Source organism: Microcebus murinus, chromosome 16 (assembly GCF_040939455.1).
Source record: "Microcebus murinus isolate Inina chromosome 16, M.murinus_Inina_mat1.0, whole genome shotgun sequence".
NCBI lineage: Eukaryota > Metazoa > Chordata > Mammalia > Primates > Cheirogaleidae > Microcebus > Microcebus murinus.
The window spans coordinates 33,094,613-33,122,524 of NC_134119.1; the positions used below are offsets into that span (position 1 = coordinate 33,094,613).

Here is a 27,912-nt window from a genome sequence, read left to right on the forward strand (position 1 = left end):
TCGGTAGCCAAGACCTTAGCCATGCTTCAGTGATCATGATTGCTCGAGACCAAAGGACTGTGGCTGCTGGATGTGTTTCTGGATGGGGATATGAAATGCATAGCGTAATGAAAGTTGTTATTCACAATTCAGAAGCTAAAACAAGAAACTAAGACTAGCAAAAGGCAACATTTGATCAGGCGGAACCTGCAGGCACGAGCCATTTTTCCCGCGACCGAAGCTTCCGCCGGACCGCTTTCTTTGTTGCTCCTGTCTGGCGCCAAAGCGGAAGAGCTTCCGGTGCGTTACCTCGGTACCAGAACGTAGGGCGAAACGGTGAGTTCGGCCTCCTGGCCTCTTTTTCCGCCTCTGATTTCCTTGTGTGTGTGACCGGTGCCACATTCCTTTAGGCTCAGAATCGCGGAGTGCCTGAAACTAGGCCCACCACGCCGCGGCGGCCGCATCTCGGCCTGTGGACCTGTGGTGGGACGCTGGTGTTTCTGGAGGCCTTTCTCCCTGCGATAGCATCACTAGAGGCACCGTCGCCGGCGCTTCCCCGGGCACACGGAGGAACTTCACTTTTTTCTTAACTTCAGAGCTTGGGGGCTGGAGACTTTGGCTGCACCAGACCTAGTTCTGCCTTGTTCTCTGTGTGATTTCCAGTAAGATCTTTCCACTTTGTTTCTCATCTACAAAATGAATATCATATTTTTATTAAACAAGTGTTTTCTAAGTGTCTAATATGTGCTACTAATACAAAAGAACTCAAATGTCGTGGAGTTGATGGCCCTCAATCAGACATGCAAAATTGCAACCTGATAATTTAAATAGAAAGGTACAAGGCATCCTAAAAGTTTATCACAGGAGATTTGATCACAGGAGATTTGACCTGGCCCGGGTTAAGGAAGTTTTACTGAGGAGGTGAATGTATGTATTGTTTATTTATTTATTTTTTTAGAGACAGGGTCGCACTCTGTCACCCAGTTTGGAGTGCAGCAATGTGATCATAGCTCACTGCAGCCTCAAACTTCTGGGCTCAAGCAGTCCTCCTGCCTCAACCTCCTAAGCAGCTAGGACTATAGGCACACACCACCACACCAGCTAATTTGGCTTTTATTTTTTGTAGAGTTAGGGTCTCATGTTGCTCAGGCTGGTCTCTAACTCCTGGGCTCAAGTGATCCTCCCACCTGGCCTTCCAAAGCATTGAGATTATAGTTGTGAGCCACCACACCCGGCCCTAACAAGTACACTTTCTGTTACAACCAGCCAAACACATACACACTCAAAGCTTCAGAAAACAATATTTAGCCATGCTACTCATGATGTATTCTGATATTTAAAAAATTTTGTTCTTTTTGTGTTTATTTATTTATTATTAGAGACAGGATCTCTGCAGTGGTGCCATCGTAGCTCACTGTAGCCTCAAACTCCTGGCTCAAGCAATTCTCCCACCTCGGCCTTCCAAGTAGCTAGGAGCCTGGCTAAATTTTTTAAATTTTTCATAGAGATGAGGTCTCACCGTGTTGCTTAGGTTGGTTTCTAAATTCTTATCTCAAGCAATCATCCCGTCTTGGCCTTAAAAAGCACTGAGATTACAGGTGTGAGCCACCTGGCCCTATTCTTTTCATTTAAAAAAAGTAATGCTGGTAGAAACCTTCTGAGTTGATTTCTTAACCCATTAATGGGTTGTGACTTGCAGTTTGGACAAAAGTGCTGATTTAGAGTGAGTCATTGGTAGTGGTTTTGGGTAAAGATGAAAAGATATGCTCTTAGTGTTTTTGGAAAAGGGTTGGTCTTTCTGTGCTGTTTTATTTTGTATTTTTTTTTTTTTAAGCTACAAAGAGAATAGAATTAAACAGGCAGCTGGTTTTTCTGTTACTGAAATTTTGGGTTCCTATTTATACATCTGGCTTGATTGGAAGTATTTAGTGGGCAGTGACTGTCTTACTCTCTGGATGTTTCTTTTGGGGCCCAGGAAAGATCCTGGCACAATGCAGGCACTCACTGAGTATTTGTTGAATTGATTGGGTAGATGTCTTAGGACTAGAAGGGTGGATGATGATTTGGTTTAGATTAGTTTATGTTCGAACCATTCTTGGAAATACTACAGAGGCAGTGTCTGCTTACAGGAGTTTTTTTTTTTTTTTTTTTTTTTTTTTTTTTTTTTTTGAGACAGAGTCTCACTTTGTTGTCCAGGCTAGAGTGAGTGCCGTGGCGTCAGCCTAGCTCACAGCAACCTCAAACTCCTGGGCTTGAGTGATCCTTCTGCCTCAGCCTCCCGAGTAGCTGGGACTACAGGCATGCGCCACCATGCCCGGCTAATTTTTTATATATATATCAGTTGGCCAATTAATTTCTTTCTATTTATAGTAGAGACGGGGTCTCGCTCTTGCTCAGGCTGGTTTTGAACTCCTGACCTTGAGCAATCCGCCCGCCTCGGCCTCCCAAGAGCTAGGATTACAGGCGTGAGCCACAGCGCCCGGCAAGGAGGTTTTATCAGTATATTGCCATGGGTAGTTCAGAAATAGATAAAATAAGTGTTCTAAGCTCTTTTTCTTCTAACTACTGGTCCTAGGCCAGCTCTGGCATCTAAATCCATTCTGGATAAATAATCCAGAGCTATCACTGATTGTAGACCCTTTGGGAAGTTGTTTCACTTCCTGGAGTTTAGTTTTTTTAATGAGTAAAAGAAGAGGGATTTGTGGTTGAAAACTCTCCATTCCCCAAGCCTTTTGTAAATTTTAGATACTTAGTTTCCACTTTCTATTTATTTCTGGGCCTTCCCTGAGGCTTACAGGAAACTGGGTATATACTTGATTTAATCATTCTTCCCAAATTTTCTGGGGGCTCTCCAGTGATGGCTCTTAGACAGAATTATAGTTTAAGATGTGGCACAGTTATAGTTTAAAAGGAACCATCAGGCTTTTTCCACTGTCATCCTCTGTTTTGAGAGAGAGATCTGAGAGAAAATCCTTGGTGTAGACAGTGGAAAGAACATTGGCCTCTAGGTCAGGGTACCCAGATTCTAATTTGGATCCTTGTGTGACCTTGAGCATATCACTTTTGTTTAACTGGTGTCTTTATAGCTGTGAAGTGAGTATTCTTGCTCATTAATCCAAAACACAAAAATCCTTTCCTTTTTTTTTTTTTTGAAGCACTGGAATCATAACAATTAGCATTTATTGAGCCTTTACTATATGTCAGACACCCTTTTATCACTTTAATGAATAAACTCACTTATTCCTTATAACAATCTCATGAAGTGGATCGCCAAGGGGCCAGCATCCCAGGAGCTCAAAAGGAATTCATCTAAAGAGTTAGTTACATATATATAATTCAAGGCAGGACAAAATGGGCCAAAATATCTATGAGGTTACCTCACCATTCAAAAGACTAAAGAGATTATACTGTTAAAGCCTTTTAGTTTCAATTAAAATAGAGTCCAAGCCTGCATTGTACTATGTGTTAGATCGGGCTTTTAACAGATTTAAGATGATTTCCAACTCAAAACAGCTTATGGAAAAAAAAACCTGAAAACAGAAAAGTGTCTGATGTAGGAGATAATGTAAACAATTACTACAAAGGATTTCTAAGAAGGTAAGGGACTGAAAGTATCACAGAGGAGGCCGGACATGAGCAGGACTTTTTAAAAAGTGTAGGATTTCTGGAGATGTAAAGAAAATAGGATGTGGAAAAGGGTGCCATGTAATAGTCTAAAAAGAAACCAAGTATGAGAAAAAGGTATAGTACGGACAAAGGACAGGCCTGCCCACCATGCACTGTCTCTGTTTTGGGAAGTGATAGAAAGTAAATAAATATATCCAACTGTGAAATGCCTTGAAATTTTTATTGAGGACACTGGGAAACTGGACTATTTTTGAACAAAGTGGTAGTTTAGTAAGGAGCTAGATAATGACAGGGAGACAAAGGCAACAACAATACATTTAGTAATCTAGGCCCAAGGTACCAAGAACTTGGCAGCAGCAGAAATAAAAAGTAACCAATTATTAAGCCATTTCAAATAAAGTCTAGCAGACTGGTTACAGTGGATAAAGAGGAATCAGCAAGCAATAATTACAGGACATTTAGTGTCCACTCAGCATTTTGTGATGTTTTTATGGGAATCAAAAATAAGATTTCTGTCTTTAAGAAGCTTATAATCCAGTTGTATTACATCAAGTATTATAACCTTGTAAAATGAGATTATTCTAATCTAACCTTTGCCCCAAATCACAAAGCTGATCATTATTAATCAGAGAAGTGCTGCGAGGTAGGAAAAGTATGGATCGGCAGAGAATCATGGATCCTAAATAAGCTCAAGTTTTAAGGCTTAACAGTGGCCAAAAGTGCCAACTCTTCAAATGTCAAGTAGGAAAAGGACTGAGCAGTAGCACTAGGTTTGTCCTTGAGAGATCACCTTTCCTAGATTGATGAGAGTCAAAGCCAGCAGGTATAAGTTTCACGAAGTCTAGACAGGTATTTTTAGGCAATCCCCTCTTCAGCTCCCTGAAGATCCAGCATCTGCAGTTGCTCTTCCTCCAACTGGGTGATCAAGTCCTACTTGCATGATGGATTCCTACACTGAGTGTCCAGTAGAGCATCCTGGCCTCAGCAACCTTTCTGTCAGGAAAATGGGAAGATCTGGGAGTGCCTTTTCTTCTTGTCTATCTCTGGTTCTTAAGTTTCTTCATTAAAGCTTGTTGTTTGATCCCTTCTCTTGTGAATTCATCTGGAGTCCTCTATTATTACAGTGATCCTCAAGAAAGCAGTGCTATATCCTAGGAAGAGTTATGGGAATTCTTGAGGGTTTCTTGGGTTGTCACAATGATTGGAGATTGGAGAGTGCTATTGAAATTTATTGGGGGCTAGGGATGATAGACATTTCGGCCGCCTCTGGCCGAGTGCCCGGACACACCCCGGGCCGAGGCCACACTTGGAGCCTCCTTTTCTTTTTGATCCTCATTTTCATCATCTATAAAATGGATGCAGGGTTATCTTCACGGTTATCATGAGGATTAAGAGAGATAATTATGTTAGAAGTGTAATTCAATATCTGGCACATAGAGAATGTTCAGCAAATAAGCTTCCTTCCAAAGGTTCTGATTAACTCTGACTTCTTCCTTTTCAGCTGTTCTGGAAGATAAGGAAGAAGGAAGGGTTCTTCTTTTAGTCAGCCACCACTGGTCCCCTGGCTACCATGCAGATGGATCCTGAGCTAGCCAAGCGCCTCTTCTTTGAAGGGGCCACTGTGGTCATCCTGAACATGCCCAGGGGAACGGAGTTTGGCATTGATTACAACTCCTGGGAGGTGGGACCTAAGTTCCGGGGCGTGAAGATGATCCCTCCGGGCATCCACTTCCTCCACTACAGCTCTGTGGACAAGGCCAATCCCAGGGAGGTGGGCCCTCGTATGGGCTTCTTCCTTAGCCTGCAGCAGCGGGGCCTGACAGTCCTGCACTGGAATGCGGTCCAGGAAGAGGTAGACCTGTCCCCAGTTCCAGAGTCTGAGGTGGAAGCCATGAGGGCCAATCTCCAGGAGCTGGACCAGTTCCTGGGACCTTACCCATATGCCACACTCAAGAAGTGGATCTCACTCACCAACTTCATCAGTGAGGCCACGATGGAGAGGCTGCAGCCCGAGAGCCGGCAGATCTGTGCCTTCTCAGATGTGCTACCCGTGCTCTCCATGAAGCACACCAAGGACCGGGCAGGGCAGAATCTACCCCGCTGTGGTACTGAGTGCAAAAGCTACCAAGAGGGCCTGGCTCGGTTGCCTGAAATGAAGCCCAGAGCTGGGACAGAGATCCGCTTCTCAGTACTGCCCAAACAGATGTTCCCAGCAGGTGCCACACCAGCAGAGATAACCAGGCACAGCATGGACCTGAGCTATGCCCTCGAGACTTTGCTCAGCAAGCAGTTCCCCAGCAGCCCTCAGGATGTGCTTGGTGAGAAGGAGCAAGGCTCTTTGGGAGTGGGCCAAGGGAAGGGTATTAGTAGAGATGCTTTAGAATAGGGAGTGCGTCTTGTCTTATTTGTGTTAATCTAGTCCAGTGGGTTCCAAACCTGGCTAGGAGGCAGACTTACCTGGAATACTCATTAAAGATGCAGATACATCTTTACCGGTACTCCTGGAAATCTTGATTCGGGAGATCTGGAGGGAAACTCCAGCAATTTATGTCTGTCTGTCTATCTAATAAACAAGAATCCTAGGTGAACCTGGTGCAGATAATCCTGTGTTTGGGAACCAGTGATATGGCCCAGAGGGAAAGAATTTGGCTGATTGAGTGGTTGAGCTGAGACCAGAGCCCTAGGCTCCTGGTTCCTAGGCCAGACCTGTGTTCAGAGTAGCCTCTCCCCTGCTGCCTCAATTTGTCCCTGATTCTCAAGGTGCTGGTCTCTCTACTGGCTCAGACCAGGACAGTGATTTTTTTTTAAGTCATTACAGTTTCTATTGTTGTTTCCTGCCTTATTGCAAAAATAATATATATTCATCATAAAATAAAAACAAAAATTTCACCCCAAATCCCACTACCTAGAAATAAATTTTTATATTTTGATATATTTCCCCTTTTTGTATATATTTCTATGTATTTCATCTTGGTCTTCTCTATTTATAGTATTAATATTTCCTTTTAGTCTTTTAAAAATTCAGTTATATGTGTTTATGTATATATATGACTTTTTACAAAAATGGGATTAAAGTATTTTTTTTTAGACAGAGCCTCACTTTGTTGCCCAGGCTAGAGTGAGTGTCGTGGCGTCAGCCTAGCTCACAGCAACCTCAAACTCCTGAGCTCAAGCAATCCTCCTGCCTCAGTCTCCCGAGTAGCTGGGACTACAGGCATGCGCCACCATGCCCAGCTAATATTTTCTATATATATTAGTTGGCCAGTTAACTTCTTTCTATTTATAGTAGAGATGGCGTCTTGCTCTTGCTCAGGCTGGTTTCGAGCTCCTGACCTTGAGCAATCCGCCAGTCTCGGCCTCCCAGAGTGCTAGGATTACAGGCGTGAGCCACTGCGCCCAGCCTGGATTAAAGTATTAATATATTATTTTATAATCTGCTTTAATAAGCATTTTTCCATGTCACTGAAATAGTCACTCCTTTTTAGTGACTGTTTAGTATTATCTAATTATTGAACGGGTTCTCTTGATGGACCTTTAAGATAGTCATATTTTTCCTTACTATAAATACCATCTAATGAACATCCTTGTGTGAATTTATGCATACATTTAGGGTTAGAATTGTTGGATCAGAGTGTACATGTTGCCAGGAGAAGATTGTGCATTTCTGCCACCTGATAGGAGGCAGTTGTCCATCACCTTTGATAGCAGTGAGCATGGTAATTTAGCAAAGTCCTCTTCCAATTGGATGGTTGAAAAATGGGATCTTGTTTCTATTTATATTTCTTAAATATTAGTGACAGCAAACATTTGTCTTATCTTTACAGCTATGTATTTTTTTTTTCCAAATTGTTCAGGTCATTTGCATATTTTCTTATTGGAAGTTGGGCCGGAAATTTGATTATATGACTTTTTATACCATTGGCTCTGCTGATCAAATAAGGGACATTTATTTTAATGGGTACATTTTAATGCATTATTTAGTATTTTTTGGTTTTTTTCTAGACAGAGTCTCACTCTTTTGCCTAGGCTAGAGTGCCATGGTATCAGCCTAGCTCACAGCAACCTCAAACTCCTGAGCTCAAGCGATCCTCCTGCCTCAGCCTCCCGAGTAGCTAGGACTACAGGCATGCGCTACCATGCCCGGCTAATTTTTTCTATATATTTTTAGTTGGCCAGTTAATTTCTTTCTATTTTCAGTAGAAACGGGGTCTTGCTCTTGCTCAGGTTGGTTTCGAGGTCAGCTCCTGACCTTGAGCAATCCGCCCGCCTCGGCCTCCCAGAGTGCTAGGATTACAGGTATAAGCCTGGCCTAATATTTTCATGTAGTAATTACACTTGAAATTATGGCTTAAAAATAAATAGAAATCCTATTTTTCTACCTTTAAAAAATTTCAGTTCTTCAAAATATATCTTGTGAAAAGGTCTGTTACAGGGATAACTTTGAGTCTACATGACTACTTTTTGAAATTATTTCAATATCAATTTAATTTTAGACAAGGTGAGAAGTTGCACAAATTTAACTAAGTGCTCCAAATGAAAGAATAGGCTAATATTTAGTTTCACAAACTAACCAGGAAAAGTCAGCTGAAGAGGCAAATCATAACCTCTATTAATTAAAGAAAATTTGATTATATTTTGAAAATATTGGTCAAATGTCCAAAATATCTAGACCTAGGTAGCTATTCATTACAAATCAAACTTAGTTCCATAAGCTTAGAAACAGGGAGCCAGTTTTTCCAGGTATCTGAAGGTTATAGAAATCAAAGGCTGTGTGTTTAAAGAGGTACTTGGTGTTAAGCACATCTGTTCTTTTTTCTTTTTGAGACAGGATCTCCCTCCCTTTGTCACCCAGGCTATAGTGCAGTGGCTCAATCATAGCTCACTGCAACCTCAAACTCCTGGGCTCAAGGGATCCTCCTAGCTCAGCCTCCCAAGTAGCTAGGACTATAGGTGTTCACCATCATGTCTGGCTAATTTTTCTTTCTTTCTTTTTTTTTTTTTTTTTTTTTTGAGACAGGGTCTTACTCTGTTGCCCGGGCTAGAGTACAGTGGCATGATCATAACTCACTGCAACCTCAAACTGCTGGGCTCAAGCGATCCTCCTGTCTCAGCCTTCTGAGTAACTGGGGCTACAGCAGTTCACCACCACACCTGGCTAATTTTTCTATTTTTTTTTTTTTTTTGTAGAGATGGGTCAGGGGGTGGAGGGTTTCACTATGTTGCTCAGGCTGGTCTTGAACTCCTGGCCTCAAGGGGTCCCTACCTTGGCCTCCCAAAGTGCTAGGATTATGGGCAAGAGCCACTACGCCCAGACCTGGCTAATTTTTTAAACAATTTTTTGTGAAGACAGAGATCTTGCTTTGTTAGCCAGCCTCGTCTTGAACTCCTGGCCTCAAGTGATCCTCTTGCCTCAGTCTCCCAAAGTGCTGGGATCACAGGCAAGAGCCACCTTGTCCAAGTGCATCTGTTCTTTTTATGGTACACATGTGTCTATACCTCATTAAATTTACAGCCACCCTTGAAGCCAGAGAGAATATCAGCTGCAGTATAACTGTGGCAACCAGAGACCCCCTTGCTTGCCCACCGACAGTGGCTTTTGGATCATCAGGTCTTTTTGTTTAAGATGCCTTTCTTCCAGCATCTACTGGAAATTGAAAACAGTAGTACTTTTTGAGTGCTACTTTGTGCCAGGTATTATTCTAAATGCTTTACATGTACTGTATCGATTAATTTAATCTTTGCTACAACCCTCAAATAAGGAAATTGAGGCTTAAATAGATTAAGTAAATTGCCCAAGGTCACACAGCTGCTAAGTGGTAGAGCTAAGATTTGCATCCAGGCAGTTTGGCTCCAGAGCCCATGCTCTTAGCCACCAGACTGCTCATAGAGATTACATCACAGAGCCCTATGATTAAACAAACAAAAATAATCTGGCTGGTGGCCTGGCGGTGGCTCACGCCAGTAATCCTAGCACTCTGGGAGGCCAAGACTGGCGGATTGCTCGAGGTCAGGAGTTCGAAACCAGCCTGAGCAAGAGCGAGAACCCGTCTCTACTATAAATAGATAGAAATTAATTGGCCAACTAATATATATAGAAAAAATTAGCCGGGCATGGTGGCACATGCCTGTAGTCCCAGCTACAGGCTGGGGCAGAAGGATTGCTTGAGTCCAGGAGTTGGAGGTTGCTGTGAGCTAGGGTGATGCCATGGCACTCACTCTAGCCTGGGCAACAAAGTGAGACTCTGTCTCAAAAACAAAATAAAAATAAAAAAAATAATAATAATCTGGCTGGAAGGCTAACCCTGGAATAAGTACTCATGAATTTTCCTGTTGTGGAAGTTTCTAGAACTATTCCTACCCAATGAAGAATTTATCTTTCCATTGTTCATATCATGACACATTAGATGGGCAAGCTTGGGCAAGCCCTTGACCTCATCTATAAAATGAGGCAAATACCACCTTCCCTGATTAACTCCTTGTGGAGTTGGGCTGAAGGTTTCCTGGTATAATGCAGCATTTCCCTGACTTTGGAGCAGATCATCTACATCAGAATCACCTGGGAAGCTTGTTAGAGCTACAAAAACTGAGGCCCCATCCTCTTTCCTCAATTAGAATCACAGAGTGTGACTTGGCTCTCCTAGTGATTTTGATGGGCAGCCAGGTTTGGGATCCACTTGGCATAATATCCATGGACACATTTTGTAAACTTTTAAAATGCCAGGCAAATAATCTCTATCTCTTCTCCTGCACTCTGCTTTCACAGAAATACAAAGCCACAGTTTAGTCTCAATTGGCTTGAATTTATGGCAGTTCAGCAAACATTTATTGAGTACCTTGCTAGATGCAAAATCCCATACAAGGGTCTGCAGGAATGACAAGGATAAAAGGTCACCCATTGCTGAGGGCCAGTGGAATTGACGGCCTTGTGAACAGTGAAGGGTAGTGTCAGCTGGTCCTCTTCTCAGAATCATTTCTCCTATGTGCACCTTGCAGGTGAACTCCAGTTTGCCTTTGTGTGCTTCCTGCTGGGGAACGTGTACGAGGCATTTGAGCACTGGAAGAGGCTCCTGAACCTCCTGTGCCGGTCAGAAGCAGCCATGGTGAAGCACCATGCCCTCTACAGCAACCTCATCTCCCTCCTGTACCACCAGCTTGGTGAGATCCCTGCCGACTTCTTTGTAGACATTGTTTCCCAAGACAACTTCCTCACCAGCACCTTACAGGTGAGCAGTCTTTTGGCTGACCCTCACATGGGTCAGAATTAAGGCAGTGGTATGTGTTTTGTTTCTCACTATTCTTCCATGACCTGAAGATTTCTTAATTTCAGTTTCTTAATCTTGATTTGAATCCCTTCCACCCCTTTGGTTTACTCAGCTCAAAACAGCTTCTCTTTCTCCCTATAGCCGTGAATTGCTGCAACCCCGTAAAGCAGAGTTTTGAAGCTTGTTATTCCCAGTGAAACATCTGCAGTTCCTTAGATCTCATTTAAGCATTAAAGTAACTTTGATTTCCTGTTCAAACAAAATGTACCAGTTTCCACAGAGATTCTCTGACAGAAAAAGTGAAAATTTGCTTTTAACTTGGCAATTAAATTTTCATTATGAGTGGTAATTAGGAAAGAAGCTTCAAACAACTTACAATCTTCATCCTGTGTTATTTCCTCCCTTTGCAAAGAGATTAGTTTTCTTTATGTACTTGGGACGGCCTCTGTCATTCACATTGTGTAACTTTTTCAGACATATAAGAGCCAGAAGCTGCTGTTTCCATACTTTCTCTCTCATGAGCTGCTTTCTTTTCCCTGTGTGTGAGACCCCATGAGGCCTGCCCCATGTGAGGCGGCTGTTCACTAACCTTCCCCTCCCACCTCATAAGGGAAGGAACAAGCATTCATTAACTGCCTATTGGGTATCAAGCACCGTATTTATCATATTATGTGGGTTCCCTCATTTAATCTCTCTGGAACCCTGTAATGCAGAGGGGATCATCCCCATCTCACAAATAAGAAAACTGAGACTCAGACTAAATCATGTACTTGAAGTCACACAGCTGGTAAGTGGAAGTCCAGATTTATACCCAGGCCTGAGTCTTGGATTAGTACCTGTGTTCCTGCTCCTGTGTAGTGAATACAGTATGGATTCCCAGAAAGGATTTTTGATTGACATTCATGGAAATACCCTCAGGGGCTTTTTTCTCAGAGGTACAGAACGCTTTTCTAAAACCAATGACTGTTGGAAGAGACCCTTTGAGCAGGCAGTTGACTTAAAACTGGCAGCTGGGGGACTTGTGCAGACCATGGGGGTGAGTCAGTCAAGCTGATTGCTTGAGCCTGGTGTACCCCACTTCACAAAAGCTAACTCCCCTTTTATTGGTTCTTGATATAACAGAGAAATGAAATCCCTTTATCCTTCCTCTGTGTGGAAAATCCATCCCTCAGAGGTACTGGTTGTGGGTTTCAGGGCAGTGTGAGGAGGCATCTACTTGCTAACATGCCTCTGGCAGTGGCTGCAGCCAAAGGGAATGCTGTGCTACCCTTGGGATGCAGAAACACAGGGGGCCATAGTGTCCCTGGCTGTCCTGACCATCGTGAGCACAACTGACAGCTGAGCTCTAATTGCTCAGGCTTTGTTGCCAGCTATTATTTACAAAGCAGAAAGGGCTCAGCTGGATTGCTGGTTGCCCAGGTGGGTTGTGCAAAGCTGATAGTTGGAAAAATTCTGTCTTTGGACTTTTCACCAAGAAAATTTGATGTATTATTTGGAAAAATCCAGGGCATGCACCTTTAAAAAATATGTATGTTTTTGAGCATCATTTATATACATTCTTTTGAAAGTGTTGAGGAATACATACATGAGTTAGCCAGAGTTCCTGCCCTCAGGGATTTGTTCGTTGATTAACAGGTGTTTAATGAGCACCTGCTGTATACAAGGTCCTGCTATAGACCCAGGAATATAGCTGTAAGCAAGATAAACTCCCTGACTTAGAACTCATATTTTGGGAAAGTAAACAAATGAGCTAACCAAATAACTCCAGATAATGGTGTTTTAGAAGGCAGTCCTGCCCCTTGTTCCATTTCCCTAGTGCAGGCCTTGTCTCCTAGATGGCATCAGGGTTGATCAGCCTCCATGCTTAGCCCTGTTAGCCAATCTGTCTGGTGGTAGCTGACACTGCCACCAGAGTTGCTGCTCCAAAATGCAGCTCAGATTCTATTTCATTGTGGCTCCTCATTGCCTAGAAAATTAAAAGCCCAAACCTTGGTCACAAGGCCTATTCTGATCAGATTTCTTAGCCTATTCTCCAGCTTTCTCCTCCTCCTCTCTGTTTTCTCCTGTCAACTCCAGCAACAGCGGTCTCCTTGCAGGCTCCCAGACAGGCCATGCTGTTTCTTCTTCTTCCTTTTTTTTTCAGTCATGGTAAAAAACACATAACATGAGATCTACCCTCTTCACAGATTTTTAGTGTTCAGTGCAGTATTAACTTTAAGTGCAGTGTTGTCCAGTGGATCTCTGGGACTTTTTCATCTTGCATAACTGAAACTTGCTGTTCATGTTTCACTCCTTGGCTGAACCTGATTTTCCCTCTGCCTGGTATGCATTTGTTTATCCTATGATGTGCCCTATAGGTGTCCTCTGTGAAGCCATCCCTCCTCTGTCTGTCTCTTTCTTTCTTTCCATACTCTTAGCCTACTTTGTATTAATACTTGTCACTATTATATTGCACAGGTGTTTGCTGAAATTAATATATTGTCTGCCTGGCTCTCCCACTGGGTCATGAGCTTGTTTTGCACAAGGCCTATTTTTTTGTTCATCTGGTTATTTTCAACATGTTGTCAAGGCCTTATACTTATCTCATCTTGTGTTTTTAGATGGATAGAATGCATAATTCCTGGGGCAATGTAAATATCACAAATCTGTGATGTCTGATCAAAGAGCATCAGGAACACCAAAGAGGGAGTGTTTAATTCTGACTGGTGTTGAGATTTGAGGGAATAGGGGATCAGGAATGGCTTTATGCAAAGAGGGGCATTTTGACCATGAGTTGAGGGATGACTGAGATTTCAAAAGGCACAATGTGGACAAGGATATTATAAAACTTTTTTTTTTAAATGGAGACTCAATGTTGATGCCATCTTGGCAGTGAGAATCCAGTCCCCCACCAGAGGTACTTACTCAGGGTGTTTGTGACTGAATGAATCAGCCCTTAAAGCTTTGCTCAGCCAGCCTCCTGCTCTCGCCCCAGGTAGTCCAGTAAGTGGAACCAGCTTTCTTACTTAGTAGCTTAAATGCCTACTACCCATGGAGAGGGCTTGATGTTTGTGTGTGTAAGCACTTAAAGATAGCCACATTAGCATGGATAAAATCAGCCACATAATGGAATGGTCTCAGCCATTAATTTTTTTTTTTTTTTACTTTCCCATGTGAGGCCCTTTTGAATAGAAGCCACTGGTTTTCACAAATCCCTTGGATTTAGCTTGAATAAAAATTATTTGTTTTACAAAAATAGATACAGTTTTTTCTTTTATTTAAAGCAACTTAAGTCACCATAATTCATTTAAAACCAATGAAAGGATAATCTGAATTTAATAGTATGTTAGAAAGTGTATTATGTATAAAATAAATTTTTTTTTTGCTGATTGCATAGTATTTAGTCATATAGTCACTGTTTTTTTAAAATACCTTTAGTCACAATAGGCCATGTATGCTTTCCAGCTTCTCTTCTTGCCAGTGTTCTAAATGCCAGTGTTCATCTTTAACTCTTAAGGGAAAACACTCTGACAATGGTGTCTGTAGTACTTTTATCATAACACCAGCTGTGATAAATTTACTCACCTACTCCTATTCCTCCTGCCATCATCTGTTGCTTTTGCATTTTGCATGCTTAGTGTGCATTATCTCATTTAGCTCTCACAACAGTGCTAGAAGGTAGGTATATAATCCCATTGTACAGATGAGGAGACAAGCTCAGGAAGGTCACATAATTTTGCTGAAGATCAGCAGAGCTAGTAGCTGGCACTAAAGCTTGTGGTGGGCTCCCATATCTGATTAGAGTTCTAGATGAAACAGCCCAAATTTTTTAAACTGACCTCAGAAGACATGATTCCTACTGCTTTTCACCTTCATCATTGGGTCATCATTGTGAAGCAGTGGTTTTGCTTTTAACACCACTTGCTTCTGTTGCAAGTGGAAATAAGATGTTCTACCAATGGCTAGTTTCATTCTAAGTTGAATAATTATTTGGGAATTGAAAAAATTAAGAAACTTCATTTTTTTGGTCTAGCCAAAAAATAGGATGAGATAGTAACTGAGCTACCTACCTTGATATTTTGAATTTCTCAAAGTAACCTGACTGAACTCAATTTATTTAAGTTGGGTTTTTTTTAAAAAAGCCTTTACATTTATAACTAAAGTAATTTAAATTTTAAAATACACAGACTTAATGATCAAAGTATTAATACTTTATATTTGAAGAAAAACACCCAATGGATGTGCTATTTGTTTTAAATAAATGCATTTGTTTGCAAAATGTTAATCATCCTATTCAAAAGTATTTTTTAAATATTTAGGATTAATCTGCTAAGATTAAGATGATTTATTTCTCAGTGATGTTAAAAAGTATTTCTTTGATTTCACTTTGGTAAATAAAATAACCAAATCATCACTAAGTTTTCTGAAGAAGGCATAATCTGAAAATAAAAGAATCAGAATAAATTATTGCTTAGAAACTAAGTACTATTTAAACATCTCCTTTTCTGAATTGTAAGGAGTTTTTTAAAATATCAAGTTTGTTTCCTGCAGATCATTTGGGGCAGAGAAAAAAAGTTTTTTAAACTACTCATCAAAAATAGATGAGTAGATGCCAGGGCCTAGAGGTGAGGGGAGGGTTTGACTTCTATGGGACAGTAGCAGGGAATTTTTTGGAGTGATGAGTGATGTTCAGTGTCTTGAGTGTAGTCATGGTTACACAAATCTATGTGGACCTTCAAACTCTCAGAACTGCGTACAGAGAACTCTATAAACATATATGGTGGTTTCATGGGGGAGTGTGTCTATATATATATATTTTTTTTTTCAAATGAATCAGACATTTAAGATGGGTGAATTTAATTGTGTATAAATTATACCTCAATAAATTTGATTTGTTTAAAAAAAAAAAAGTCAACCTGGACTGTCCTCTAGAGCCTGGAGGCTGCAGAGGGGACAGTTCCAGAAGCACTTTGGCTCCCCACAGGGCAATGCTGAAAAATAAGTATCAAGGAAATATTAAGGCTCTATCAAGACAGAAGGTCTTGATAGGAAAGAAGAAGTAAACTGAGATGTCCATGCTTGGACTGGATCTTGCTCAGCAGTTATCACTACATGATGCTCCACCCTAGCGTCTTCCTCGTACAATGGCAATAATACTTTCCTGTCCTCTTACCTCGAGGGTTTGTGGTAAAGAATAATATGATGAGCTCTTTAAAAAGGATGAAGCACTTTTCAAATTATTCATAAAAGCCTTATTTTTTAGACTGAAGATTTCTTTAGTACCTGCCACTAGTTGATTTTACTCCCAGACGGTGCTTGAGAGGTGGGTGGGGAGGATGGGTGACGAGCATGAGCCCAGCTTGTTCCAGCCTCCATTGCTGGCCATTGCCAAGTGCGTGGTGATCCCTATGTCTCATTCTTGTTCATTGAGCGCCCTGTGGGCCCTAACTCTGTGCCAGGCCCTGGGTGATGTGCTGTGTGGGACACATTGATAATTAGAACTCATTCCCTACATTTAGAGGGCGCAGATCGCTGTGATGCAAGCACAGCGTGAGAAACGCCATAAGGGAGGCTCAGACACAGTGCTCAGGAAACAGAGGTTGGAACGGTTCATTTCAGCTTGTCTTGTCACAGGAGGTGGCTTGTGAGCTGGCGGCATTCAGGGGCCTGGCAAATAAGCCACCTCCTTTCTAGGATGAGTCTCTTATTCTCTTCAGCACTATCACATAATTATTGAGCAATTAATTTGGTGTCAGGCACTATATGACAGTGAGTCAAAAAATTCAACCTGTGGTCGTCTTTGTTCTTCTGTCCGTTAAACATCTCATGGGTCCTTTACATGCATCAGACTCTGTGCCAAGAGTGTGGAATGCAGGAATAGAGGAGTCATTGCTCTGGAGTTGCTCTTTGTCTCTTGGGTGAGAATCCATAGTAAATGGCCTCTTACCTTACTGAGATTGAGGCCATGATCAAGGTAACCCTGGGTGTCGGGGGAGAACGCCTGTCCCACCCTTGGTCTGGGAAGACATCCTCAAGGAGGTAATGTCTGAGCTGAGCTTGAGTCATCAGTAAAAGTTTGCTAAGTGAAAAAGGAGAAGGCAGGAGGTGGGAGGGTATTAAAAGTACAGGGAAAAGTATGTTTGCATGTGTAGAGGCTCACACGAGGCAGGAGAGCATGTTTGGGCAGCTGCTCCATGTGGCTGGACAGGAGGGGCTGTAGAGAGAGTAGTACAGTTTACTGTGTAAGGAAGGGGAACAGGAAGGGGCTTTTGCTAATTTAGCCCAGCAGGCTCCCCACAACCTCTGGGGATGGACCCATGAGTGCACAGGGCCTCCAGAGCCAATGGTGTTTGAAAGAAGGCTTCTCTGCTGCCCGTACAAGGCCCCTCCCCCCTAGTTCAGCTGTGCTGCAGGGCAGGCTCCACTAGCTGTCTCCAGACAGACGGACTGCTGGCTTACCCACTGCCCTCTTGCCACCAATATCACACAAGCCCCTCTAATTAGTTATTGATCTGGCATTTTGTTGTGGCTGTGCTTCCCACTCCTATATTTAGTCAATTCCCAAGTTAATGAAGCCAAATTCTATACCTGCCCCCACTCCTGTCACTTCTGGCTCTGTTGCCACTCCAGCAGAATGGCCCCAAACAAACGTCACTGAAAACGAGCCACACTCCTGCTAACAGGAATATGGTGGAGGAGCGAGTGGGAGGAATATTGTCCCTGGAGTCGGCTGCAGAAGATGCCTTTTGCCTTTGTCAGGTCAGGTCTCTTGGAGTCCAGAATCCTCCCATGGTGGCCTGAGGGCCAGCCATGGCATGAGGATAATGCCAGTCAAAGAGCTTCTTTCATAGTCCAGTCGTGCTCCTGTGTCTCTGGGGTGCTCCTGCAGGTTAGCAGATGGGAGTCTGAGAAGAAAACAAGTCTTTCTGGGTAATTTTGATTCAGTCATTTAAGTCCTCTCAGATTCCATTTTCCTTAAAATAGGAACTGTATCTTCTCAGGGTGTTGTATCCAGTTGGATACTCTGTGAAACTTCTTTGAAACAGTAAAATATTCTCAACCAGCATGGGCAGCGTAATGAGACCATATCTCCACCAAAAAAAAAAAAAAAAAATTAGCTGGGTGGGTGTGGTGGCACATATCTGTAGTCCCAGCTACTCGAGAGGCTGAGGTGGGTGGGAGGATCACTTGAGCCAAGGAGTTCGAGGCTGGCTGCAGTGGGCTGTCATTGCCCACTGCACTCCCCAACCTAGGTGACTGAGTGAGACCCTGTCTCTTTAAAAAAGAAATGGTAGGCAGGGTAAAACAGTGTAAGAAGGAATGGGGTTTTGGATGTGGAGAAAATTGCTGTTCTGTTCCCCTAGCTCTTTTTGTAGTAGATGAAACAATTCATGAGAACATCAAAATAAGGTATTAATATCCGGAATATATAAAGAACTCCTACAACTCAATAACAAAAAACCTAATTAAAGATGGGCAAAGGACTTGAATAAATATTTCACCAAACAAGATATACAAATGACCAGTAAGCACATGAAAAGATGTCCAAGATCACTAATCATTAGAGAAATGCAAATCAAAACTACAGTGAGATACTACCTCCCACAAATCAGAACGGCTATCATTTAAAACACAATACACACACACACACACACACACAGAGGGAAAATAACAGGTGTTGGCCAAGATATGGAGAAATTAGGACCTTTATGCGTTGCTGGTGGGAATATAAAATGCTACAACGTCTGTGGAACAGTGTGGCAGTTCATCACAATTTAAACAGAGTTACCATATGATCCACCAGTTCCACTTTGGGATCTATACCCAAAAGTACTGAAGACAGAGACCCTAAGAGATATGTATACACTTATATTCATAATAGCATTATTTACAATAGCCAAAAGGCAGAGACAACTCAGATGGCCAGTGACAGATAAATGGACAAACAAAATGTGCTATATACATACAACAGAATATTATTCAGCCTTAAAAAGGAAGGGAATTCTGGCTCATGCTAAACATGGATGAATCTTGAAGACATTATGCTAAGGGAAATAAGCCAGTCACAAAAGAACAAATGCTAAATGATTCTTCTTATAAGAGGTAGTCAAATTCATAGAGACAGTAGAATGTTGGTCGCCGGGAGCTGGTGGGAGAAGAGACTGGGAAGTTACTGTATAATAAGAACAGAGTGTCAGCTGGGAAAGACGAGGCAGTTCTGGAGATAGATATTGGTGATGTTTATACAACAATGTGAATGTACTTAATGCTGCTCAACACACTTAAAAACATTTAAAATGGTAAATATGTATATTTTACAACAATTTTAAAAATGAAAATGTAATAAAATGGTTTAAATGGTAGATTTTATGTTATGTACAGGTGCTTCTCAACTTACGGCATTACATCTCGATAAACTGTCATACCCTATGTCAAAAATACATTTAATACACCTAATCTACCGAACATTGCAGCTTAGCCTTGCTTACCTTAAACATGCTCAGAACAAGAACACTTAACACTAGCCCACAGTTGGGCAAAATCATCTAACACAAAGCCTACTTTATAATAAAGTGTTGAGTATCTCATGTAATTTATTGAATTCTGTACTAAAAGTGAAAAACAGAATGGTTGTATGGGTACTGCAAGTACGATTTCTACTGGATGCATATCGCTTTGTGCCATTGTAAGTTGGAGACTGTATATTTTACCACAGTTAAAAAAAAAATCAAAGACAGCTTTTAAGGGGATAGAAGCCTCAAACTGGCAGCCTGTGGCCCATTTAGAAGAGTAATTCAGTCTTGTTGGCCTAGGGCCTGGGACTTTATGGGACCCAGGGGCTTATAAGCCCTCCAAGCCTTTCTCAGTACCAGCTGGTGGCTACTACCTCTTCCTCTGACTTACTGCCCAGGTGCCTTCCTCCCAGCGGGACATCTCTGCCCAGGATAGTAATTTTCCATCCTGGTCCTGCCCCAGCATCTCAGCTGGGTTTGGACCTTCTTTCTTGGTTTGGGGGGGAACACAGCAGGTGTCCTGGGCCTGTGCCAGCACAGCTGATCCACTCGCCCCATGAGGAAATTTCCAGCACTTTCTCGGCCCCTCTGTATTCTCAGGAGTGACTGACCCTCTGTTCTCTGTAGGTTTTCTTTTCCTCCGCCTGCAGCATTGCTGTGGATGCCACCCTGAGGAAGAAAGCTGAAAAGTTCCAAGCTCACCTAACCAAGAAGTTCCGGTGGGACTTCGCTGCGGAACCTGAGGACTGTGCCCCGGTGGTGGTGGAGCTCCCTGAGGGCATCGAGACTGGCTAACTCTGGGAGTGCTGTCAGCCCTGAGGGGCCTTGTCCCACCTGCTGTAGTACTGGCCTCTCCATTTCCTCCTTATCCCAGGACCTGCCAGGGCTGCAGTCTCACCAGTTTCTGCAAAAATGGAGCTGAGATTCCCTCCACCAATAAATAAGTTCCTTCATTGCCAAAGAGGCTATACACATCCTGAAGGCACATTTGTGGGTTCCCTATCCGCCTGGCCTTGGTGCTGACTGAATTGCAGATGGGCTCTTAGAGAAGGAACAGCAACCTACTTCCTTCTGAATGAGAAGAAATTGAATCAAAAGTCCAAGAGAACTGATTGCTTATTCCATAGGATGGTTAGAAAACAAGAAACCCTGCACTGCCCAGGGGGTCTGAGATGTGAGTTGGTGACTTGTTTGAAGTTAAATGGAGGGTAATGAGGAAATTAGCCAGAATTTCTGCCAGCCCCTCTTTAGTAGGGGTTCAGCACAGAAAACTTGGGCCTGTGTCCTCTCCAGGGCCCCACTTTGGGAAGAGGATAATAAGGCAGACAGTTGGATTGAATCTGGCACATGGTCAGCTTTAGCTTTTGCCATCTAAATTCCATTCTGTCCAGAGACCCCAGTGCGTAATCTCTCGAGATTGGTGTGACCCCTAGCCTCAGGGCCCTTGCTGGTGCTGTCGCCACCTACTATTTCATTCTGAGGCCTCAGGCCCAGAAGTGGAACCTGGCAACCCTCCCATATGTACCCGTCCTCACCAGAGGCACTGTGACTGTTTCTGATGACCTGGAGAGTCAACAACAGAAGAGAGTCTTGTCCTGAGCAGGCTTCTTAGGCCCTGTTGGAGTTTTGTGCCTTTTCTTTCAAACACTGGAGATGACCTGTTAAGTCTAAATCTTCCCAGCCTGCTATGAAGCTGTCAGTCATCAGAGTAATGGCGCTTCTGTTTTCCTGAGAGTCCTGAGGGCACGCCCATCATGCTCTGTGGGCAGAGCTCTGTCTCTAGGCAGGCACACAGGCCCTGCCACCCCGACCTTGAACTGTTGTACTATGATCAGAGCCCCTGCGCTAGCCTTTTTCAAGGCTGGGGCTCACACCAGGTTTTTGAATGAGAATCCCCGCTGGTTAAGACTTGGTTCCACTTATTTCCTTGGAGATGTTTTTCCAAGAGCATAATGTATTAATACATTAAAGTCTTTGAGTTGAGGCTAAATCCCCTTGTGTGAGTCTCTTGCAGTTAATCTGCCAAGCCACTGTCTATAGACCCACCTCTCCCTACAGAGTGCCCAGTAGATCTTGCCCAACCTCTGCAGTCTCCAGAGGAGGCAAGCAGCCAGCTTGGCCTGTATCTTACTAATAATCTGAAATCTCACCTTGTGTGAATTTGTTCCTCTCTTCCTTCCAAAGCCCACTCATCAAAACTACCTGGGAAGCTTGTTAAAACTGCAGATTCCAAAGAAATGAAGTCCTGATATATGTTACAACATGGATGAGCATTGAAAACATCGTGCTAAGTGAAGGAAACCAGACACAAAAACCACCTATTGTACGATTACATTCATGTGACATGTCCACTACAGGCAAATCCACAGAGTGGGAAAGTAGATCAGTGGTTGCCAGAGGATGAGAGTATGGAATGGGGAGTGACTGCTAGTGGTCCAGGGTTTCTCTTTGGGCTGACAAAAATGTTCTGGAATTAGATGGTGGTGATGGCTGTACAACCTTATGAATAGAATATATTAATACTAAAAACCACTGAAATTATATACTTAAAAGTGGTGAGTTTCATATGTAAATTATATCTCAATAATTTCTAAAAATGCAGATTCCTAGGTACCACCCTGCAGGGATTCTGAGGCATCATCAATCCAGATGGGGCCTGGGATCTGAGGCATACTCGGTTTTGAGTAACGTTACCTGGAAGTAACTATTTCAATTAGTACCTTGTGCTCCATTGGGACAGGATTTGTCTGCCCTGGTGTTGTCAGGGCAGCACCTGGAAGTTGGATCGTGTAACCTTGTTCACTAAGCTTGTCAGTGTCCCTGTCTAGACCCATGCACACCGCAGACACACACACATTACTAAGTGCTCTGTTCTTTCGCGTAATCCTCACAACAATATATGGTAAGTACTATAATTATCCCAATTTTATTACCAGTAAAATGGGCACAGAGAGCTTAAATTATTTTGCCAGGGTCACACAGCTAGTGAGTATTGAGGACGAGGGCCTAGCCCATGCCTGTTGGTGTCCAGCACCCGCTGTGTTCTGTGTGCATGGCTCGGATTTGCTCCTTCTCTGCCCTTGTGTATCCAGGGCAGCTGTCCCCTCCACTCTGCTCCCCAGGCCTAGTTGGGCCTGCTGACAGCCAGCTGTGTGACCCTGAGCTAGCTGCTTCCGTTCTCTGAGCCTCAGCTCCTTGCTGAAAGAGAGCTGGCTTGGATTTGGGGTTTCTGATACAGATTCTGCAGGCTCCCACAGGTATTTAGAAGTTAACTCTTGTGTTTCAGATTTCTTTAAAAGGGAAATCATACATTTATACTGGATAATATGGCCAGGCTGACAAGAAAAACTCCCAGTATATCTCTGTTGTTTGGGGCTGCAGTGACATCAACTTTAGGTCTTCTGCCTGTCCCAGCTGGTGGTCCTCTGTGTGTCTTTGATGAATAAAAAATGTAAAAACAGATTAATTATTACTTAATACTTGCAGTATTTTTGGAAGGCAGAGGCCTTCAAAACTGAGAGCCAGTGGCATGGCTGATCTCTATGTTCCCTTCCAGTTCTAACACGTCCAAAAGCTGTAGGCAGGGCCTGGCCTGATTTTAAAATCCCCTCAAATGCAGGCCTCCTGGGGGCTGGCTCTTATTTTCAAGGCTGGTTCATCCTATTAACAGAATCAGCAGAGGTTTGTCATGGGGATGCCTTCCGCTGTCCCCATGACAAACCTCCACTGTCCCCATGACAAACTCTTGCTGCTCTCAGCCTCATTCCATCGAATTTCTCACCGCTTGAGCAGTGGAGGAGTTCCCCTGCTGTTGATTGCTTCTTAGCATCGGTAATCATTTCCCTGCCGTCACCCCCTTGTAAATATTATTTAATATTCCCAGGGCACTGTGACATGCTGGTCTCTCTGGCTAATCAGACTGTGGCTTGGCCGAGATGCCAGCCCCTGCTGGAATGGGGGCTGGAAATGCAGAGGGAAGGCTGCGGTCAAAGCCAACCCTGAGTCACATGCAGAACTGCATGGGGGTCAAAGCCAACCCTGAGTCACATGCAGAACTGCATGGGGACGCTCACCTGAGCTACCCAGTAATCCCGGGAGCCTGGGTGGCCCTGCGATTCTGCAGAAGCTGCTTTTCCCTTCGGGCCCCTGCTGACCACAGACAGCACTTCCTCACCTCAGATTCACTGTATTGGCCCAGGCAGGCTTTGTTTCCGTTAGACCCTTCTGGACCCTTCTATCTTCAGAGCATCCAAGTTCTCCATTGCTGTCTCATTCTCCCCCAACCCTGAGCTCCTGCTATGGACTGGCCTCCCTGCTGAGCTGTGGGGTAAGCGCTGGGAACAATGGCAGCTGCTCACTGCTGGGATGGGGGTGGGGGCACATAGTCTTCAATCTGGCATTCAGCCCCTCCCCTGCCTGCCAGGCCTGGGTCCTGGATCTAGTGCTCACCTGTGTAGACTCAATTTGGTTTCTCTGGAATACAGGCGTCCTGAGGGTGTCAGGCTGTCTCTTAAACTGCTTGGAGGGAGGAAGGCAGAAGTAAGGGCTTCTCAGTGGAGCTGTCCTATGTCTGATGGCCTGCTGAAAGAAACTGAATGGGTCCCTCCTCCTTGGATGTTTGTCTTGCTTCTTCCCTCCCTAAATTTCTCCATTTCTCCTCTGTCCACCTCCCAAAGTTTTCACCTGGCTCAGGTCTGGACTCGCACTTCTAAGTGGGTGCCAACAGGTAGAGTTACACCTTGAGAGTGAGCGCAAGTGAGGAGCAACTGGAGAAAAGCACAGGGGCATGGCAAAGGAGCAGAGCGATGGGAGGGCTGTCCTGAAGGAGGGGGTCTCTGTGTACTTGAGAGTGCAGAGAGAGGACCCAGCGAGAAGTCGCAGGGGGGCAGAAGTCAGCCCATGCCTGCTGCGTTCAGGTACCACACCCCTGGGGGTGAGGTGATCAAGGCTGAGAACAGTAAGAGAGGAAACCAGAGAGGTTACAGAGGAACCAGGTTATCCAGGGCTTAGGGGGGGGTGGCTGTATGAACTTTGCATGTTACTCAGTGAAATGGGGACCCATTCGAGGGATTTAAGCTGAAGAGTGGCATATAATCTGACTTTTGTTTTAACAGGATCACTAGCTGCTGTGTTGGATGTAGACTACGGGGGTGGGGGGTGGACACAGGAACTAGGGCAGCAATCCAGGTGATAGGTGATGGTGACTCGGATTCCAGTGGTATCAGGGGTGCCCACTGCACCGTGTTCATGGTTCAGATGAGGGGTGGGCTGGATGTCTTTGAAGGGCCCTTCTAGCCTGATCGCCCTACCTCTCTGAGGTCACAGAATCTGAGCAGAATACTGACTCGTTGGACTCGCTACCCTCAAGAGGAGCCCCCTCTCCAGTGTCTCGTGGGATCTGTCAACCCTTCCTATTCTCAGGCGTCCACAGTTCATTTAGGGAAGTGGGGCAATGCCGAGGGGCTGGGAGACTGTTACAGGCTGCAGGGTGAAGGGGTAGCAGTGCAGGACTCTAGGTGGCTCTGCTGAGAAGCAGGGGGTGTGTCAAGCCCCCTGGACAGTGGTCACACTGTCAGCACACCACCACGTGGTGCTCTTGCTGCTGATGGACATGAGGCAGCCCACTTGATGTCCAGGCATGCACACAACTGACAGGGAGTCTGGGCGTGTGGAGCCTTGGTTGGTACCAGCAGTTCCTGGTCAGGAACCGTTCACACACCCACTGCCCCCATGGGATCTGCATGGACTTAGAGGTGACTAGTCTGAGCTAGCATGTGTGGGGCCTCCCTCCTCACTGCAGGGCACCGCGTCAGGCCCTTCTCTTGCCTTGTTGGGTCTGGAGCACCAGCTCTCTGAGGAAGGTCTTGTCAAGGCTCAGAAGGGTGAACGGTCTTTCCCCAAAGCACAGGCCAGGAAGTCCCAGAGCTGGAATTTGAGCCCCAGCCTGTGTGAGTCCAGCCTGCTCTCGCTCTGTGCAGCACGCCTTAATAAGGACAGTTACATAAGCCATGATAATTACCAGTGCATCCACGGCTGCAGCCTGACAACTGGCAGTGTCAGTCACTTAGAAGGACTCGGGCAGGCCCCACTGGCCCCTTGGGTTGTGACAGCTTGCTAATGTTTCGACCCAGACGCTTTGTGTTTGTACCTGGCCTGTGAGGATGCTGGACCAACCGGCTCGGGGTGAGGTGGCACCTGGGTGTGGGGCTGCTTCCAGATGAGGAGGAAGGGGAGGAGCCTCTGGTGCAGAAAGAGGCCACCTCTGCCCTCCTTGTGGGCCACTGGGGTCACCGAGCATCTGCTCAGTCTGGAATGCTCCCGAGCCCTGTCCTGCCAGAGTGGTTGCCGAGTTTCACAGAACGCATTTGCTGCAGAGAAAGCTGCTGCTAACTGTGAGGCTTCTGAGGGGCTATTTAATGACCGGCCATCCTCTGGGCAGGCCTTTGTCTCAGCCACATGCCCTGTGGGCAGGCCATCCTCTGGGCAGGCCTTTGTCTCAGCCATGTGCCCTGTGGACCAATAAGTGACACAGCTTTATTCCAAGTACAGCGCAGCAGGCCGAAAGTAGGGAATGGGATGGGGGCGTTGGAGGAGGTCTCTGTGGTTCATTTGCATGCAGAAGGCTGTACTGTTGTTCACTTCCCTTTTGGGAATTGTCTGTTCATGTCCTTTGTCCATTTTTCTGGTGGGGTCCTCATTTGTTCTTTGAAAATATGCATTTATTTTATCACAGATACCTTAATATCACAAATTCTTCCCCCAGATTGTCGTTTGCCTTTTAATGTTCCGATTTTGCAATGTATGCTTTATTTTTGTGTGTGTCACATATGTCAAGCTTTTGCTTTTTGATTTTTTTCCCATTGCTTTAATGCCAAAAAGTCCATTCCCATCGCAAGATGAAATATATATCAACCTATATTTTGTTCTAGTTTTTCCCAGTGTTACTCTTTTTTATTTTGTATCTCGACACAGTCAAAATCATGTTTTCTCAGCCCCATCGCTGCCCTCCTGCCTCACACCTGTTCTAGATGATTCCTCTCTACACTGTTAAGTCCTAACATGCTGCCTCACACCTCTGTCCTCGTCCTTCCCTTAGTCAGCACGGGATTCTCAGAAGCCTTCCTGACCCCCTCATGGCATTGACAGCCAAAACCACACGCACAGCTGGCCCTTGTTGTCACAGGCTGGTGGTGTGGAGTGTTTTCCTTGTTGCTTCTCAAGGGCTAGAATCATTTGCTCATGATCCTGCACCCCCATGCGTGGAGCATAATGTACACAAATACTTTACTGATTGGAAGGATCCCCCCTCCTCTCTGTCCCTGCACCAAAGGCCCCTAGAATGGCCAGTGGTTGCTGTCACTTTACACTGCGCAGTCCATTTCTGTTCACTTCTCTTGTGATGCCAGGCCTCCTTTGCTTTGAGGAAGACATTTTCTGGTCCATGCCATCCTTGGTGGGAGGGCCAATCATAGTACTTCACCCCATCCTCCCACCCACATGGATTCCAGTTAGGCCAACTGGCATCTTCCCTGGGATGCTTCTAGAAGGCACAAATAGACCCCACTTGCTTTCAGAATTATGGCATTAGAGGGCTCTAAGTTGGACCTAATAGGGCTCATCATACCCCTCACAGAAAGTCCTTGTAACCAAGATGAGGATGAGGTCAACATAGAAGGAAGCTGGGTTGAGAGCTGAGAGCAAGAGAGAGTCAACAAAAATCACTAGCACACCTGGATCCAGCCCTGCCTTCAGCCCACAATCCACAGGCTTCCTCCTACATGAACCAATACAGTACCTTTTAATTTAAACCCATTTGTGACAGGTTTCTCCCACTGCAGACAAAAGAATCCTAACTAATTCACTCCTACATTGTGAGGCTCTGGCCTTCATTGCCTGCCTATCTGCAAAATTCCTAAGATGTCAGAGTTGAAAGATACCTTAGGACCACAATCTTATCCTGCAGTTGGTGACACCAAAATCCCAGAAAGGAAAAGAACTGGTCCAAGGTCACATAGTGAGCTGTTTCCTGGCCAAAGGGAAAAAGAGCTTAAACTCACTGGCCAGCAGCCTGGACAGAGCTGTGGGCCCGTGCGATGGCATTGGAGTGCTTAGTAGCTATTGATCTGTTGGTTTTGGATGCATTACCCAGACAGGATTGCCACCATCACCTGAGAGTGTGTGCAGCCAGCAGAGAGCTGGGCCAGAGCAGGGGTGAGAGCAGGGAGGGCACTGAGAGCTGCTGTTGCAGCTGCTCCTGCCTTGGCAGCTTCTTTCGGGAGAGGATGGTAGTGGAGACCATGGGTGGCGTCACTGAGCACTCACTACCTGCCGTGCAGCGGACTAAGCTGTAACAGTAGCTTTTACATAGGTGCATCCTCGGAAGCCTCGCAGCATCCATAGGAAGTAGGGACTAGGAGAATGCCCCTCTTACCAGAGAGGAAACAGACCCCGAGAAGTTATGGAACTTTCCAGTGGTCACGCTGTGACTGAGCCACACACTTGGACTAACCCAGGTCAGCCTGACTCCAGAGCCTGAGGCCCAAGCCCTTGCA

At 44.6% G+C, this 27,912-nt stretch overlaps 1 protein-coding gene across 1 annotated transcript; it reads left to right on the forward strand.

Moving 5' to 3' along the window:
* The first annotated feature begins 230 nt into the window (after positions 1-230).
* Positions 231-20,332, forward strand: AAR2 (AAR2 splicing factor). The gene is made up of 4 exons (XM_076011096.1): positions 231-315; positions 5,108-5,924; positions 10,600-10,829; positions 19,988-20,332. The coding sequence occupies exons 2-4, from the start codon at positions 5,177-5,179 to the stop codon at positions 20,153-20,155; spliced, it is 1,146 nt and encodes a 381-aa protein (XP_075867211.1). The 5' UTR covers positions 231-315; positions 5,108-5,176; the 3' UTR covers positions 20,156-20,332.
* Positions 20,333-27,912: the final 7,580 nt, after the last annotated feature.

Excerpts from the sequence above, each read along its gene's own strand:
- AAR2 (XM_076011096.1), top strand. The coding sequence starts at position 5,177 with ATGCAGATGGATCCTGAGCTAGCCAAGCGCCTCTTCTTTGAAGGGGCC. Across the intron at positions 5,925-10,599 it reads CAGCCCTCAGGATGTGCTTG|GTGAACTCCAGTTTGCCTTT; the intron begins GTGAGAAGGAGC and ends TGCACCTTGCAG. Across the intron at positions 10,830-19,987 it reads TCCTCACCAGCACCTTACAG|GTTTTCTTTTCCTCCGCCTG; the intron begins GTGAGCAGTCTT and ends TGTTCTCTGTAG.